General features: G+C 39.7%; 1 protein-coding gene across 1 annotated transcript; it reads left to right on the top strand.

Annotated features, from left to right (window-relative positions):
* Window positions 1-1,106: 1,106 nt before the first annotated feature.
* Window positions 1,107-14,975, top strand: zgc:136971 (S9 family peptidase). The gene is made up of 21 exons (XM_059333222.1): window positions 1,107-1,562; window positions 6,309-6,444; window positions 7,304-7,379; window positions 7,468-7,543; window positions 7,732-7,844; window positions 8,060-8,194; window positions 8,328-8,419; window positions 8,770-8,807; window positions 8,907-9,028; window positions 9,113-9,173; window positions 9,961-10,055; window positions 10,405-10,456; window positions 11,621-11,712; window positions 11,865-11,997; window positions 12,404-12,487; window positions 12,585-12,665; window positions 12,857-12,945; window positions 13,150-13,343; window positions 13,436-13,538; window positions 14,155-14,261; window positions 14,395-14,975. The coding sequence occupies exons 1-21, from the start codon at window positions 1,445-1,447 to the stop codon at window positions 14,492-14,494; spliced, it is 2,097 nt and encodes a 698-aa protein (XP_059189205.1). The 5' UTR covers window positions 1,107-1,444; the 3' UTR covers window positions 14,495-14,975.
* The last annotated feature ends 478 nt before the right edge of the window (window positions 14,976-15,453 follow it).

The raw sequence follows: 15,453 nt of genomic DNA, 5'->3' as shown, positions 1-15,453 counted from the left end.
AATTTCATATTTGGTACCGTGGCCACACTATAACACTTAAGGCAATGAATTTCATAGGGGTGGTATAGACTGGCCCCTGTAACGCAGACACCCCGACGGCAGCATGCCCCGACACACGTGTACTGCGAGGGCCCGTTCAGTACTGCTTGCAGTCCTAGTTCTAATTATAATGATTATGGCTTACATTTAATGAAGACCTAATATTTAGTGTCTTCATTACAAAAACAATATTACAAAAGATCAATTTCAAGAATGTTTAATATGGAAATGTTGGTCTCTGAAAAGTGTATTTACATTATATGCACTCAATATTGGGGCTATTTGACTTGAACTACTGGAAATTAACTTTTCCATGATATTCTAATTTATTGAGATGCACCTGTACATATTCATAACATCATTCTACTGTGCATATGTGTGTGTGTGTGTGTGTGTGTGTGTGTGTGTGTGTGTGTGTGTAAAATGACCAAAAAAGACAAAAAAAAACATCACCAAAAAAAGACACAAAAAGTGTTTTTTTTTATCTTGGTAAGAACTTAATAATTTGCAGTGAACTCTGCTTGGGCCAGTTCATCGCTGCTTGCTGCTTTAATTTTGTGACCAAAAGAAGATGTAAAAAGACACAAAAAAGGCCCCCACAAAAAAGACAAAAAATGACCACAAAAAAGACACAAAAGACCAAAAAAGAAACAAAAGATATAAAATGACCAAAAAGGACAAAAAGGACACACAAAAAAACACCAAAAAAAGACAGGCCTATAGCTGTTGCTCTACCTATCTGCTTAATGTTTATTTATGAAAGTCCATGGTTAAAATTATTCTTGAGTATGCAGGAACATGACCACAACTTTATAACAAACCAAACCGTTTGAAAATGGGTTTAAAATGTGGTTATTTAAATGCTACATGCACCATAGATTATGATGTTATGAGTGGGCGAGCTGCCTGTGGTAAGATGGCCGCCGTATAGGGACGCTGGTGACTCCGCCTCGAGCCATCTAGCCTTTCTCATAGATATCTATGGGTAAAACAAAAATCAAGAACAACCATCTTTGTGATTCTCTGCTGCCCCCATGCGGTCACCTTTCTCTCCCCCACACCCCTCTAATACTGAAGCAAAGTGGTATCGTCCATTCATGAATTCAACATGGAGGCACTTGGAGCGTAAAATCCATTGCTGGTAAATGTTGAATCGGGTCCAGTGGAGGTGAAGAAATCATTGACAGACTAATGTGGATACATTCATGAACGGAGCTGCAGTAAACCGAGCCTCGCGACTGTTTTAACCCTCCGTGCAGCTACTAACGGTTTCATGTTATTGCTCTATGCAGGAGTTAGCGGTTGCACCTATCTGAGCTGCTCGTGCAAGTGTGACAGCCTGGCGTTTTGAAGTGATCCGCGTGTATGTGTGTGTGTGTGTGTGTGTGCACGGCAGCAGTCACAGATGGAGAGCAGACAAGTGACCGGAGTTTACGGAGAGGTCAGCAGCCAGCCTTCGCCTCTTTCTGCCCGTGTTAGTGAAGAGCAGCTCCCAGAACTCCGGACGTACACCGTGACTGCTGGTGAGCTGCTGAATCTCTCTCTCTCTCTCTCTCTCTCTCTCTCTCTCTCTCTCTCTCTCTCTCTCTCTCTCTCTCTCTCTCTCTCTCTCTCTCTCTCTCACACACACACACACACACACACACACATTCTTGTACTTCTATCTTTGTGAGGGCCCTCATTGGAATGGTGAATTCCCTTGCAAGGTTATAATAGTTTTGGATTTTTCATCAGTTTTAGTTTTAATTTCGTTGTGAATTTTTGTTTTCAAATTAACGGGGTATTTGTTGGGTGGGAGATTAAAAGAGCTCACAGTAAATTTAACCTTTATTTCCTTTGTCTGATCCATCTTCGTTATGTATGCAAAAAGTTGACAAAGATGAAAACAAAAAGTCTGAACTCTCAAAAAAGAAGTGAGGACCGGCGATGATGGAGCTTTAATTGGATGGATCAGCTTCAAGTTAAAACTGTCTGCTAATTTGGGGGATGATATACTAAAATAGTATACTATTTTAGGCAGAGAGCATTGTGGAAAACAATGGTCCTGTTTAAGCATAAAACCCAATACATTTTTAACTGCCCCTCATAGTCACACATGAAGAGAAAATATGCATGAACAACACATAACTTTTCTTATTCAAGGTCTGCAAAATACACCATACCAATTTGTAGGCAGTCCTATTAAAGCTGTGTAATTCAACCATATCAATTAAAATCTGTTTCACTTTTTAATTAAATACTCGTCCATCTTAACCAGACATGACACATAAATCATTAAAGCCAAGGCTCAAGCCTGAAACCTCAGTAGGACGCTTGTCTAAGGACCCTTAGAGTCTGCAAAGTACATTACACTACACCGTATGAAAATGCTGAAAGGAGCAAAGGACAACATCATAGTTTATCGCATGGGGAATATGAATGTGAAGTTCTTAGGATGCAAAATTCCGGAGAGTTGGAAACTTTCCATGGGAATTAATAGGAATTGATGAGGAATAATGTTAATTATTGGAATAAACCAGGAATTTATAAAATTGAAGGTTGGCCCTTAACAGAGAACTTAAATATAGTTGGGGAAATTCATTTCAGCCTAATCTTGACAAAAACAACTAGATTTCATGCCAGTACACTTGAATATCTGCTATTCCTCAATCACATGCACACTGCTTACTGCAGGGCTACGTGAATTCCCATAATTCCCATGGCAAGTTTCCAATTTGGAATATTTCCAAAATTCCCCAGCTTAACTTCCCATGGGAAGTTTATGGAAATTTACGAAAATTTCACCCCTGTGCAACACTAGAAGTTCTTAGATAAATTATCAATTTCTTTTATGAATGCGTGAATTTGTTTATATGCCTGTTCAGATAACCAGGTGAGATGAGAAATCCTCCTCTGGGAACAAATTATTTCAATATTTTCATGACCATGTCTGGATATCTTGCTCTCTCTCCTCATATAAGCACTTTACATTATTTACCTGCTGAGTCACAGTTAAAGAGATCCTCTTCATATTAGGGTTGTCACAATACTAAAATTTTCAACTCGATACCGATACTCAGGAAAATATTGATACTCGATACCATTTTCGATACCACAAGGATAAAAACAAAGACCCTAAAATTTAACAGAAATATTTTTATTAACAAGAAAAATGCAACATGTAAAAATTAACAGAACCACAGGTTAAATATTTATAATAAATAACAGTTGTGCAAAAAGAAACTGCAACTATGATAACAAGCTTCAGATACTCGATACTTTTGAAAATGAGTATCGTATCCGGATACAACGTTTTAGTATCGATACTTTTTTGAGTCTCGATACTTTTGACAACCCTACTTCATATTCACCAGCCAGAATAAAAAACAAAATCCCTGTGGGAATAACTACGACCAACATTTCTTTGGATCTTGTGGCCGGTCAAAGGAGCTTGTCAATTGACAACAGTGATCTTGTCCAAAGGATTAAAAAATAATCTGTTTCTGTGGAAGAATACCATTCAGCCTGATTGTTGTTTATTGGATGTTGTACAGTACATTGGATTATCGATTCAGGGAAGGGCGCTCATGTTGTAACACTACCGGCTACCACTGATTTAAACAAGCCGCTGCTGAAATGGTGTTGTTATTGCATTAATAGCATTAAACATTACATATTTTTAAGATATAAAGGTTTTTGCAAGCATCCTCAATTAATTAAATTGTTGCCATAAACAGTACAGGTGCATCTCAATAAATTAGAATATCATAAAAAAAGTTTTTTTATGTCAGTAATTCAATTCAAAAAGTGATTACAGTGGCAAGAAATAGTATGTAATCCCTTTGAAATTACCTAGTTTTCTGCATGAACTGGTCATAAAATGTGATCTGATTTAAGTCCCAAGTATAGACAAACACAACGTGCTTAGCCTAATACCACACAAACAATTATAATATTTCATGTCTTTATTGAACACATCCATTTAACATTCAAAGTGATGATGGGAAAAGTAAGTGTTTTACATTAATCTGGGGTTTTTCCAACGTTTTAATCATATTAAGCAAATGTGTCCCTGTCTGCTGCATGTAGAGGCACTGGCTTTGGGTTACATCAGACCAGTGTTTCTGCTAAAAGCTGGCAGGCTAGATAAGGTTAACTATATGTTAAGATAAAGGGAAGTACACATGACTGGGGGAGTCAGACACGGGTCAGACGTATTTCTGCTGACCATACCTTTGACTTTGGGAAACTGAGAATAACAGCATCTGTGTCAGACAGGTCAGCTAGACGTTGGAAACCTCCCACTATAGGAGGCATATAAGCCAATAGTTTTGACTACCATGTGAGCCTTTTCTCTGTAACCTTACTCGCTGTGTTGCATGATTTAAATTTTAAATTGATTTAAATTCAACTTAAACTTTGATACTCTGAATCCAACTGTCTTTATTGAAGGGTCACTCTGAAAAATTCTTATAACAGTAAGTGAACCCTTTGGCAAATGACTCCTTGAAGAGCTAATTGGAGTCAGGAGTAAGCAAACTTGGAGTCCTAACAATGAAATGAGATTTGAGTGAGGTGTAGAGATACATTGACCTATAAAAATCATTCAAACTTTTTGATATTGCTATTCACAAGAAGCATCTGCTCATGTGAACCATGCCTTGCAAAAAAAGAGATCTCTTTCCGAAGACATGTGATCAAGAATTGTTGATTTGCATAAGACTGGAAGAGGTTACAAAGTAACCTCAAAGACTTTAGGTATTCACCAGGCCACAGTTACACAAATGGTCCACAAAAAGAGACAATTTAGTGCTGTGGCTCCTCTCCCTGGAAGTCTGTGCCCAGCCAAGTTCACTTTAAAGGCACAACGCAGAAAGCTCAGTGAGGTAAAAAAGAACTCCAGAGTAACAAGTAAAGACTTGAAGGAGTCATCAGAACGGGTTAACATCTCTAGTCATGAGTCTACCACACACACTTTGATTGAACAGGCAGGGTGTCCATGGCAGGACACCATGGAGGAGGCCGCTGCTTTCCAAAGAAACATCACTGCATGCCTGAAGTTTGCCAAAGAGCACCTTGACACTCCACAACATTACCGGGAAAATGTTTTGTGAACTCATGAAACTATGGTGGAATTGTTCAGGAAGAACATGCAGCACTATGTATGGTGTAAAAAGGGCACCGCATACCAACATGAAAACACCATCCCAACAGTGAAGTATGATGGAGGAGCAGCATGACTTGGGGCTGTTTGGCATCCTCAGGGCCCGGACCACTTACTATCATTGGAGGGAAAATGTATTCCCAATTTTATCACGGTATTCTACAGGTTAATGTCAGGGTGTCTGTCTGCCAGTTGAAGCTCAGTGGAAGTTGACAATGACCTTAAACATGAAATTGAATCTACTTCAGAAGGACTTTACAAAAGTAAATCTGCCTTTTGGAGCGGCCCAGTCGGAGCCCAGACCTCAATCCAATAGAGATGCTGTGGAATGACCTCCAGAGAGCCGTTCACACCAGACATCCTATCCATATGGCTGAGCTGAAGCAGTTCAGAAAGCAAGAATGGTCCAAAATTCCTCCTGAATGTTGTTCAGGTCTGATTAGCAGCTATCAGAAGTGTTTGCTTGGTTATTACTGCCTAAGGAGGTTCGACCAGTTATTAAATCAAGGGTTCACTTAGTTTTTCCACCATTACTTTGAATGTTTAATGGATGTCTTCAATAAAGGCATGAAATATTATAATCGTGTGCGTGGTATTAGGTTAAGCCAGTTGTGTTTGTCAATACTTGGGACTTGGATGCAAATAAGATCTCGTTTTATGACAAATTAATGCAGAAAACTAGGTCATTTCAAAGGGTTCACATACTTTTTCTTGCCACTGTATATAGATCCATTGCACACAGAATTAAACATTTCATGTCTTAATTTAATTAATTTCTTGTAATTATAATGACAAAAATTCTGTGTCTCAAATTTTTTGTAATGTTACAAAAGACCAATTTTAGAAAGTATGTTTAATATGTGAATGTTGGCCTCTGAAAAATATGTCCATCTATATGCATATGCATAAGGAAATATATTTTAACACTGAGCAATAAACATAATTAAGAATAAGGATGATAATATCTGTATATCCATGATAAACATATTATTATCCTTTAAACCAGGAAGTTTGCACTTTCTGGCCAAGATCCTAAAATAGATATACATGCTGTGAAGACACGCTGTGTGGATCATTTACTTTATTTAACCCAACTTGGAAAACTTCTCACCATATCCATATTCAGAGTGGAGTCAGGCTGACCTGGTCCGAGGCTCCAGGCTTCGCTACTCGCAGCAGTGGACCATCATAGCAGACAGCAACGATCACAAGAGCATCAGGACCGTCCTCCCTCCAGGACCCTGTGTCCCCGTGTCTGGAGAGTGAGTACACACACTCCGTGTTCTCCTGAATGACCCTCGTGTATGCTCAGAAGTGTCACAGTGTTCTTCTAATTGGCATTTGTTAAGTAAAAATGCAGATTTGTTGAAAATTTGAATGCAAATTCATGTTTAAACCATGTTTCTTCAGCCTGAACATGAGATCTGAGCACCGTAATATATGCACATACTGCTGCACACACTGTTTTTATTGATTAAATTATCATAAACATAACCATCATTAATTTTTTCAGACCAACTGTGAAAAATCTAATTGTTTTTTTAATTTTTATTTATTTATATTAGTAGAACATACATTTTACAACACACACACACACACACACACACACACACACACACACACACACACACACACACACACACACACACACACGGATAATACATTGTAAGTTGATATTTAATTAATATGTAATCAAGGTAATAAGTGAAGTGGGAAGTGGTCATAAGAAAGAAAGATACAATTAAAAAAATAAGATATATTACATATTGACAGCCACTCCAAATGGTTAACTTTGAGTTGGTCCAGGACGAGTTGTGCTTTTATTGCCATCTTGTACCAAAGAGGGCAAAATATTGAGAAAGGATCCCAAATTTTTTTTTCAGGTGTGCAGCTGAAAATTATCTATTTGCTTTGCTCTAAAGGGGACACATTATTATTTTAGAACATATTAATGTTTAATTTTTTAATGTTCAGCACTATCGGCCTGAATATACCTGAATTTAACTGTATTCAGCAGCGATTTAGATACATGGTATGACTTTGTGTGGTAACAGGTGCCACACAGTGCAATGAAAATTGCTTTTCAGTTTCTCTTAAATTGAGGCCAAATCTTTTCTTCAGGTCGCTGAGTGGACTTTCTCCTGTTCGAGGCCTGAGGGCCGTTGTCAGGGAAACAAGTGGCCACCAGCTCCTGGAGGTGAGAGATACAGACGGCAGTATCCTCTGGGAGATCAGTGTTTGAGCACTTTGACAGATTGTTGTTGTTTATGGCTGTTTCTGTTTAGATATGGGACTGCCACGGCCTCAGGAAATGCCTCAACCTGACTGCCCTCAACATACATGGCAGAGTGTATGATGATGGTGAGAGGAAGTTTCATGTTCACACACGTTTGTTCTTGTTTCTCCACCAAGAAGAAGGAAATAGCTTTTGAAATCTGAATTTCAAGCATTCTGTTTTGATTTTACGTTTTACACAGCATCCCAACGTTTCTGGTATTGGGGTTATATGTGGGCTTTTGAACCTTTGTATATTGTTCATTTTTTTCCAGCCCAGTTTGGCTGTCTGTCATGGTCAGAGTGTGAGAACAAACTGCTGTATGTAGCTGAGAAGAGCAGGGATGCAGAAGGAGATGCATATGAACGGGAAGCTGCATGCAGGAAGGTATTAGAGACACACGCATGCACACAAACATGGATATGAGATTAAAGTGCATTAACAAGTCCTAACAAGCAGATTGTAAATCCAACAGAAGGACGGGACTTTTTGTAGAATAAATTAATGCGCTTTTAATTACATTCACGTAATTAACTACACAGACAAGTGTGAATGTGTGCATGTTACTTATATAGCTTGTGTGTGTTATTGTACTCAAAAAGGACAGGAATGTGTACTGTGAAGACTGGGGCGAGGCTTTGACCAATAAGAGCCTTCCTGCGATTTATGTGGTGAATCTGCAGAGCGGCTGTGTCGTCGAGCTGCAGGGAGTCCCACCCAGCGTCTCACCTGGACAGGTGAGGACAGGGACACTTTGTGTGAATTGACTGTCCCAGTGTGCCTATGTGTCGAGGTATATATGCCTGTGCAGATTGATTTACATCTTTAATAATACAGGGGGTGTCTGTGTCTGTGTCTGTCATCCCTCAGGCTCTGTGGGCTCCCGGCAGTCAGTCTGTGTTTTTTGTCGGTTGGTACCATGAACCCTTCAGACTCGGACTGAAGTTCTGCTCCAACCGCAGGTTAGTCAGCTTCTTTGGTTTCTTATTTAGCCTGAGTCAGCATGAAAAACAACAGTACCTTTAGGCACCAAATTAATGTCAAGTAAAGTAATGTAGCCGAAAATCACAATTTTGTAAGTAAAAAAAATATCTCAGAAATAATTACATAAATGACAGTGGCACAATCCTTTAACCTGTATTGGTAATATTTAGAAATATTTACTGGATATCATATTAGTTATTATTGGTGTTATTGTTAGGGAAGGTAATTTTCTTGTGCATGAGATATGCTTACTCTGAAAAGGAAAAACAGCAGCAACTGAGCAGAAAATATCAGTTTGCAGTTTCATTTAGCATCTCTTCTGTTTCAGGTCTGCGTTATTCAAGCTCTACCTGGATGGAAATCTGGGTAAGCACAAGTACCTCTATCTCTTTGTTAATAAATCACACTCACACACTCTCTGCTCAGCTCATCTGACCCCCGTCTGTCCTCCTCCCTCCAAACCAGAGTGTCTGTCTGGGGACAACCTGTCTGTGTCCTGTCCCAGACTGAGTCCAGACGGGTCCACGCTGATCTACCTGCAGGGTCGAGTGTTTGGTCCTCACAGTCAGTGCCTCAGTCTGCAGCAGGTACACTTTGCGTCGTTGTGTGTGCATTTGTGCATGTGTATCTATGTTTTCCTTCATTTAACAGTGACTGTTATTCCTCCACAGTTGGACCTGGAGAGTGGGAAAACATGCACACTGCTGGATGTTGTCAACAGACCACAGACTGGTAGGTTACATACAGTTACTCTAAGCAATGCCTGGTACAACTACAGGGACATTTGTTTGGTCAAATATAATGGCAACAAAAATGGCTCATAAGAGACAAATGTCCCTTTAATTGTACCAGGCATTAAAACGAACAAGAAACTGAAGAAAACCAAGGTGGTCTAATAATTTTTTCCATGACTGTATGTTATTTGTGTGACCAACACTCGTGTAATAGTAAAAATAGTGCACCGTATCATCAGAAACACACCTCTCATTTGAGTCCATCAGTAATCGAATCATGTTCAGCAACTATGCGAAACATCTTTGCTTGAGTCTGTTGAATCTCTACAGTGAGAAAAAGCACGACGGGTAGTTTACCATTTTTGTTTTGAATGCACTCATCGCTGCGGTCACTTATTGTACATAAACTGTTGCTGCTCTGCTACATGCCACTACCGTCTCCTCCCACTTAGTTCCATGATGCCGTCTTGTAGTGTGAATTCACAGACTGCGTAGTATCCACTATGCCGTTGCAGAGTGAGTATGAATGACCTAAAATGATGTCCTGCGAATTGACAGCCGAGCTCGTTGTGGCACTTTTTGCAGAAAGTGTGTGTACGAAAGTGGCCTCTGTTTGTTTTATGTAGTCAGTAATTCTTGAATGCATCAAAAATGGTAACAAAATTCCAGTAAAAATATAAGAAGCTAACAAAAACGATGAAGGAGCTGATGGAGAGAAAGTGAGGGTGCTCGGTGGACAACCAGCATTAATATATATCAAACATTTCCATTTTTCTCTGTTTCAGGTGAGTTTGCAGGTGTGTATGAAGCTCTGGCATCCCGCTGCTGGTCTGCAGACAGTCAGAGAGTGGTGTTCAGCAGCGCACGCAGAAACTGGAAGGTAATAACCACATAATTACACACTTAACAATTAAAACTTGAGTTGATCTGTAGAGGTTCTGAGTGGATCTTATTACCTTTGGGCAGAGCCAGGCTAGCTCTTTCCCTTTGCTTCCAGTCATTATGCTAAGCTAATCTAATCAGCTCCTGGCTCTTGCTGCATAATCAATAAACAGACACGAAGTCGATAGTATTGATTTCCTTGGACAAAAAGCAATTATATTCCAATAATTTAGAAATTTTCCATATGATGAAAATACATACAATACACATGTTTTTCTGCATTTTGTAAATGTTTTTTCTTATTATTTTGTGTTCATCACATCATTGTCCTTCTCTTTCTGTCTCAGGATCTCTTTATTGTCGACAGAAGATCAAACAAAGTTACCTCCCTATCTGATAGTAAGAGTCCGTCCTCTCCTCCGCCTCCTCCATCTCCTCCACCTCCTCTTTCTCTTCTGTCCTCCTCTCCATCTCTTTTTTTCCCTCCCCCTCCATCTCCTTTCTCTCATCCTCCGTTCTCTCCTCTTCTTCCGCCTCCTTCTCCCCCCTTTTGGCCTCCCCATCCTCCCCCATCTCCTGCTCATCCTCTTCCTCCTCCTCCCCTCTCCCCTCTTTTCCCACCTCCCCCTTTTCCTGCACTTCAAGTTCCTCCCCCTTATTCTGACTCTAAACTTCCTCCTTCGCCTCTTCCCGATCCTCCTTCCTTCCCTCCTCCTCCTCCTCCTCCTCCTTTTCATCTTCAGCATCAGGAGCACAAGAGAGAACAGGAAGGTACGACAAGAGCAACAGGCTTAATGATGCCACCAACATCCTTATGGGAATTACAAAATAGAAGTCAAAAGTTGCAGAAAACGCCACAGAAGCACACGCTGGGTGCCAGAGACGACACCAAATTAAAGACAAATACTATTTATAGATAATTAGGTTAACCACAATAGTAGCTATGTTGTTATTGTTTTTTTTGGGATATGTATTTTAATTTAATAATTATTTTACAATTTAATATGGGTACCATTTAAATACCTTATAAAAGAAGTGGATTTAGCCAGTTTGTGAGCCACTGTTTTAAAGTTTAGAGTTTGGTATTTTGGTCGTCACCATCTTTTTTTTTTTTTTTTTTTGGAGCTAAAAGTGACCATATTTAAATGAGAGGGAAGCCACCAGTCTGCTGGGCAAGAAACTACTTAGAAAAGTTACCAGCTAGGTAGCTTGGAAAGCAAGGTGCATCCATAATTCACAAAATTGTGATGCCAATGTTGGCTGGTCAAAAAAAAAAACAGTAAGTTTTTATATGGACAAAATATTACAATTAACAGTAATGAGCTAAAAAACACTGACTGTAGTGATACAATCTGACTTCTTTTGGCAACCAGTGTAGTCGCCCCCTGCTGGCTTAGAAAGAATGCAGGTTTAAGGCACCTCCCCATTGGCTTCACTGTTTAGTTCCAAAAACTACATCCAGTTCTTCTATACAGTCTATGGTGTGTACATGATTTCAAAATTCCTTTTAAAATGTTAACTTCATCTCTCTTTACTCCTATCTTTGCCTCTATTGCTCCGCAGGTCTGCAAGTTTATGGCAGCTGGAAGCTGCTTACAGTCCACAAGGACCTGATCGTCGTCAGCTGCACCAGCCCCAACACACCTCCCACTCTGGTCAGACAGCACACACACACACACACACACACACACACACACACACACACACAGATTACTTAGATAAGTTGGACGCAAAATTAATTTACATGTGTTTTTTTGTTTTGTTTTATAATTTGTGTGTGTGTGTGTGTGTGTGTGTGTGCTTGTAGAGGGTGGGTTTCCTCCCTTCAGCAGGTGAGGCTGTGACCTGGCAGACCCTGCAGCCGCCCATCACAACGTTTGACTTCGAATGGACAGTTCTTGATGTTACACCTCCACCACAGGAAGACAACACACTCTACTGTGAGCATGAGACACACATATGAGGGGCCGTATAGGCCATAATTCAGTCTTCCCTCACACATGCACAATTTTACCTTTCATTTAAACATTTTTTTCCTCTCATTTACACAATTTTACCTCTCACATACACAATTTTACCTCATATACACAATTTTATCTCTCACATTTACATTTTTACCTCATATACACAATTATACCTCATATACACAAAAAATACCTCTCACATTGTGAACATTGTATGTGAGAAGGAAGAATGAATTTTAGCATATACAGCGCCTCATATACACACACACACACACACACACACACACACACACAAACACACAGTAACAGCTGGTCAAAACAATGTAGGTCATTGCTCTTTCAATATAAAGCTTGCTGCGATGTTATTCTCTCTCTCTCTCAGCTGGTTTAGACTTTGGGGCCATCCTGGTTAAACCATCTCGTCCACGTAATGAAACAAAGACACCTCTGGTCGTCTTTATTCATGGTCTGTGTTTACTTATCTCTTCGCTGCATTTGTGTTTACATTGAAACACATTGACATATTAAAATTCTGGTTATGTTATGTTTATTTGCTCCCAAAGGTGGCCCCCACTCCCAGTCCCCAGCAGAGTGGAACAGCACAATAGCTGGACTGGCTAAACTCGGCCTTGCTGTGCTAATGGGTAAGACACGTCCGTTTCTCTGAGACACGCAAAAAATCCAACATGCTCACAAAGTGAATATGCGCACTTCCAACAAAAATAGCTTTAATTGAAATGAAAAGACAGGCTCAATTCACAAGAGGAAAGGTGTTTCCATTTCTCGTTAGATTGAGCTGTCTTCTCTTTCTCTCTCCCTCTTTGTGTCTATCTAGTGAACTACCGGGGATCCACAGGGTTCGGCCAAGACAGCATTTTGTCCCTGATCGGACAGATTGGAAGCCAGGATGTAAAAGATGTGCAGGTACTTGGTGACACAGAGTCTAAGGTTAAGGGAGGTTGACAAAAATCTGTGAAATATTTAAGAATTTAAGTTGTGATGATCATGCAGGAAAAGGGAAATATTACACGCAGGTAGAAGGCTTGCATGCTTTTTTAGTCCGTCACGTTTATCCATAAACAGCTCTTTGTCACCCTGGAACTGAAAATAATTTGTGTCTTCACCCAGACGGCCGTGCTTGCTGCGCTGCAGAGAGACATCACCCTTGACCCCAATCGGCTGGCTGTGATTGGTGGTTCTCACGGGGGTTTCCTGTCCTGTCATCTGGTTGGTCAGTACCCAGAGTTCTACAGAGCTTGTGCGGCCAGGAACCCCGTCATTAACGCTGCTACTTTGTTGGGCACCAGTGACATAGTAGACTGGTGAGACACACACTTTACATGACAAGTCGTCCACACACACTGCAACAAAATCTAAACCACTCTAAATGTTTTTATCCTCTCTGTGTCTTCAGGCGTTACACCAGTGTCGGGGTTCAGTACTCATACGACCAGATACCCACTGCTGAAGCTCTGGCTGCTATGTTAGAGAAGTCACCCATCACACATGCTCCTCAGGTCAGACAAAAATCAAATTTAAGTACAGTATTGTAAACATAATCAGGGTATCTGCTGGGTCAATAATTTGAATTTAAGGCCTTAAAATATCTAAAATTCGATTAAATCTCATTAAAATGTCTTAAATATGATTTTAAATGGCCTGGGCAGAATTTGAGCTGTGAATAAATTCATATAATTTGCAAGTAATTCTGGCCTCTGATTTTCCTTCATGTCTTTTGTACTTTTTTTGTCAGCACGGATGTGAAATGGGTCTTAAATTGTATTCATTATGGTCTTAAAAAGTCCTAAATTGGACTTGTTGAAACCTGCAGAGGCCCTGATAATGTACAAATAATAAACATACAGTTAAAGGAATCCTGTATTTTCTAACCTGGGTACTATTTTCTCATACTGATATCAGTAGTCGTCCAAAAATGTAGTTTATTCTGCAGGTGGTTATAGAGAAAAAGGGCCAAGATGTTATCAAAATATTTTTTTTCCATTCCATATCAATCTGTCCATTAGATGTCTGTATTTCTTTTGTATGAGAGGATATTTTAAAATGATTATCTAGATACAGGGCCAACACATGCTTGGTTCATGTCAGTGTGTTTATGTGTGTATTTGTTTTTAGATCAAGGCCCCAGTGTTGCTGATGCTGGGGGGCAGAGACAGGCGAGTGTCTCCCCATCAGGGTCTCGAGCTTTATAAAGCGCTGAAGAGCAGAGCTTCACCTGTGAGGTACAGCACAGTATACAGTTAACAGACATGGAAAATCTCATCCAACACAACAGCTTACAACTGAGTTTTACCTGTATTTTTTTCCTTGTCAAGACTAATTATTGTGATTATTACGATTTATTTCTGTTTGTAGATTGTTGTGGTTTCCAGAAGACGGACATTCTCTGTCCAGACTGGACACTCAGACTGACTGCTTCCTCAACACAGCGCTGTGGCTATATGAGCATCTCTGAACACACACACACACACACACACACACACACACACACACACACACACACACACACACACACACACACTCTCATTAGTTTACTATCATTACTATCACAGCAGTTGACAATCTTTCACACAAAGCTGCCTTTTTTTAACAATTTAATACACATTCTGTATGGGAAAAGTTACCTAATTTTGTAAAAACATTTCTAAATGAAAGCATGTAATAAAACAGATTCTTACACGCCCATATACACAAATTGTGTCATGTTTGGTTACTTCTGAGAAGTGTCCCATACTCTTAGAAATACATTTATAAATTAGTTTTTTTCCTACATTGACAGAAACTTGATATTACTCTTCACCAATCCGTCTAGAACAACACACTGTATTTAATGTCTGTTGAGAAGCCTCAGTTTTAAAAATATTTTCTATAAATATAAAAGAAAGAGCAAGGTGGCAAATATCGCTTTTCATATACAAAAAAATGACGCATTTACTGTATATGTCCACCAGATGGCAGTGTCTGCCTGTTGTAACAGCTCCCTTTCTCTGGACATTTATACCATCAATAACTTCACCTTTTATCATACCAGCTTTATGATATGCATGTATATACACAGTTTTAGATCAATTATCAAATTGTAATGCACATGTATTAATCAGTTTGCATGCATAGGAGAGACTGCACATTAAAATGAGAAGCTCAGTTTCATGCAAGTGAGACCCTCTTGGTGGCTATATCATTACTTTGTTTTTCACAAAAAAAGAAAAGGGGTAAAAAAAACTCAGAGACCCACAACTTAAACAGTCACATTTAAATCTGTGACATTTGAAGCCTTGTAACCACACAGACCCACTGCAGAGCTGTAGAACACCCAAACCACTCGAAACCTCATCTGGAGCCTCTAATTTTGGCTTTTGACCACTCTTGTTCACGGGGCTGCCCGAACAAATAATCTACTGTAATCCTTTAGCC

This window comes from Centropristis striata, chromosome 5 (assembly GCF_030273125.1).
Source record: "Centropristis striata isolate RG_2023a ecotype Rhode Island chromosome 5, C.striata_1.0, whole genome shotgun sequence".
NCBI lineage: Eukaryota > Metazoa > Chordata > Actinopteri > Perciformes > Serranidae > Centropristis > Centropristis striata.
The sequence above is the reverse complement of the archived record's forward strand: the minus strand, read 5'-3'. Positions and strand labels throughout refer to the sequence as shown.

Bases quoted from the DNA above. Each gene is read 5' to 3' on its own strand.
- zgc:136971 (XM_059333222.1), top strand. From the start codon at position 1,445: ATGGAGAGCAGACAAGTGACCGGAGTTTACGGAGAGGTCAGCAGCCAG. The intron at 7,544-7,731 runs GTGAGAGGAAGT...ATTTTTTTCCAG, and splicing joins TGGCAGAGTGTATGATGATG to CCCAGTTTGGCTGTCTGTCA. The intron at 9,174-9,960 runs GTAGGTTACATA...TCTCTGTTTCAG, and splicing joins TGTCAACAGACCACAGACTG to GTGAGTTTGCAGGTGTGTAT.